The sequence below is a fragment of the Geospiza fortis genome, unplaced genomic scaffold (assembly GCF_000277835.1).
Source record: "Geospiza fortis unplaced genomic scaffold, GeoFor_1.0 scaffold118, whole genome shotgun sequence".
NCBI classification, from domain to species: Eukaryota; Metazoa; Chordata; class Aves; order Passeriformes; family Thraupidae; genus Geospiza; species Geospiza fortis.
The window spans coordinates 2,020,257-2,022,651 of NW_005054380.1; the positions used below are offsets into that span (position 1 = coordinate 2,020,257).

General features: G+C 57.6%; 1 protein-coding gene across 1 annotated transcript in view; it reads left to right on the forward strand.

The window, feature by feature from the left end:
* TRPM2 (transient receptor potential cation channel subfamily M member 2) overlaps positions 1 to 2,146 on the forward strand; it is a 21,987-nt gene extending 19,841 nt beyond the window's left edge. Inside the window, exons 32-33 of the mRNA XM_031060326.1 lie at positions 216 to 332; positions 930 to 2,146. Of these exons, the coding sequence (XP_030916186.1) occupies positions 216 to 332; positions 930 to 1,055 (243 nt within the window). The 3' untranslated portion in view covers positions 1,056 to 2,146. The remainder of the gene's footprint in view (positions 1 to 215; positions 333 to 929) is intronic.
* Positions 2,147 to 2,395: the final 249 nt, after the last annotated feature.

A 2,395-nucleotide genomic window follows, 5' to 3' on the forward strand; every position in this document is an offset into this window, starting at 1 on the left:
GCTGCTCCCTGACCCCTAGACATGAATTATGGCACAGAGACCCCAGGGGAGGGCTGCCCACACCAGTCTGTGCCTGCAGCAGTGGCTGCCCATGCCACTGGGACTGGGGCTCTGGTCTCCAGCTGGGCAGAGCAGCAGGACAATGCCCCCCCCGCCCCCAGGGTGCCCTCAGAGAGGTGCTGAGGGCTCTGCTCAGCTGGCATCCCCATGCACAGGTGCACAAGGGGTACCTGGACGACCCCCGGAACACGGATAACGCCTGGGTGGAGACGGTGGCCATCAGCGTGCACTTCGACACGCAGCACGACCTGGAGATGAAGCGGCTGAACTCGGTGAGGGGCTGGCACCCCCGGGGCTCCCTGGGCACAGCAGCCACATCTGCACAGCCACAGGGCTCTGGCTGCATGCAGTGGGGGTAGAACAGGGGATGAACGTGGGGTGGCACCTCAATGTGTGCCCCAGTAAAAGGCAGGGGTTGGGGGTGGGAGGAGCTGTTGGGTGTGGCTGGCAGCACAAGTGTGACCGTGTTCACAGGGGTCTCAGGATGAGGGAAGAGACGAGGATCTGACTCCATGTTTCAGAAGGCTTGATGTGTTATTTTATGATACATATTATATTAAAACTATACTAAAAGAATAGAGGAAAGGATTTCATCGGAAGGCTAGCTAAGAATAGAAAAAGAAAGAATGAAAACAAAGGCTTGTGCCTCGGACTCTGTCTGAGCCAGCTGGACTGTGATTGGCCATTAATTAGAAACAACCACATGAGACCAAACACAGATCCACCTGTTGCATTCCACAGCAGCAGATAATCATTGGTTCCATTTTGTTCCTGAGGCCTCTCAGCTTCTCAGGAAAAAAAATCCTAAGGAAAGGATTTTCCATAAAAGATGCGTGTGACACACACGTGTGACATCTGTCCCCCTGCAGTTCCTCCAGGGCTGTGACCCCGAGCTCTGCATCCGCTGGCAGGTGCTGGACAAGAGGATCCCCCTGCACGCCAACCACAAGGAGCTCCTGCACAAGGTCTCAACCCTCCTCGGTGCCTACTACTGAGGGCTCCTTGGGCACACACCAGGCTCTGCCTGGCACCTGCAGCTCCTCCCCAGTTGGGAGAACACGGGAGCTGCTGGAGCTGAGGTGCTCTGGGTGCTTCTGTGAGTGTATACTGCAGATCTCTGGGAGGAAAAGTGTCCCCTCCCTGAGAGCACTGCCTGGGCAGTGCATCCCAGCCACCTGAGCCCCCAAGTTCAGCCCCAGCTCCTGTCTTGGTGCTTCCACATCAGCCCACAGCACTAGCCCAGAGCTTGGGGCACACAGAGCCACGGGGCTTTTCCTGTGAGATGGTCCTTCTGTCCACTCCAGCCTGCTCTTGGCTTGGGGGTGGGCACTGGGGGCCCACCAGCCCCAGCTCCCCCTCCTCCAGAATACCCATCCCTGCTCCTGCTCTGAGCCCTGCTGGCAGCCCCACTGCCACAGACCCCAAAGGATCGCTCTGGGGAAGGGCTGGAGTCGCTCCTGTGGCGGCTGCACCCATACCTCTGGTTGCCTCAGACCCAACAACATGGTCCTGAGCTGTGAGCCAGCACTCCTGAAGGTGTGAGCAGCTCGTGGCTTGTATACCTATGGTTTCACAGCCCTGCCATGCCCCAGCCTGAATGTGATCCTGCTTGTGTATGCTGAGCGCTGGCTTGTAGCTAAACCTCCCTCCTCCCTCTGAGCTGAATGTCACCTGCCTGTCCCCACCCTTGTGCACATGGATGGGAGGTGGCAGCTTGCTGGGACACAGGTCTGTGGTTCCTTGGGCAGGTGGGGACAGGAGAGGGGACATCTGTGTGTCAATCCCAGGCATCCCTGCTTTTAATGGGTCTTTCACTCACGTTTTCTGTCACCTGCCATGGGGAGAACAAGGCACAGTGGATACATTTTTTGATCATCCAGAAGAGCCCCACGGTGGCACAGGACATGCCAGGGACTGCTCAGGAGGGGATTTTGGTTCCCCATCTCCTCCCAGTGGGTCAGACCTGGCCAGCCAAGGCTGCTCATCCCACTCTGGTGGCCACCAGGGCACAACTGCAATTTCCACCAGTGCTGCACGGGGCTCTGGCAAGGGGAGGGGGCTCAGTCTGGCAATGTGTCCAACCCAGCTCAATAAACCATTATTAAACACTGCAGGCTGCTGGTGTCTGACAGCTGTTTAACCAGGGGCTGTTCCTGGGGGCCATGCTTGGAGCACACCCCCAGGATAAGCCCAATTCCCGCCCCAATCTTGCTGTACAAACTCACTTTGGCTGCACACTCACCCCCAGCGATGGCTGAATCACAGAATGGTTTGGGTTGGAGGCGACTTCAGTGATGATTTCATTTCAAGCCCCCTGCCATGGGCAGGAGCAGCT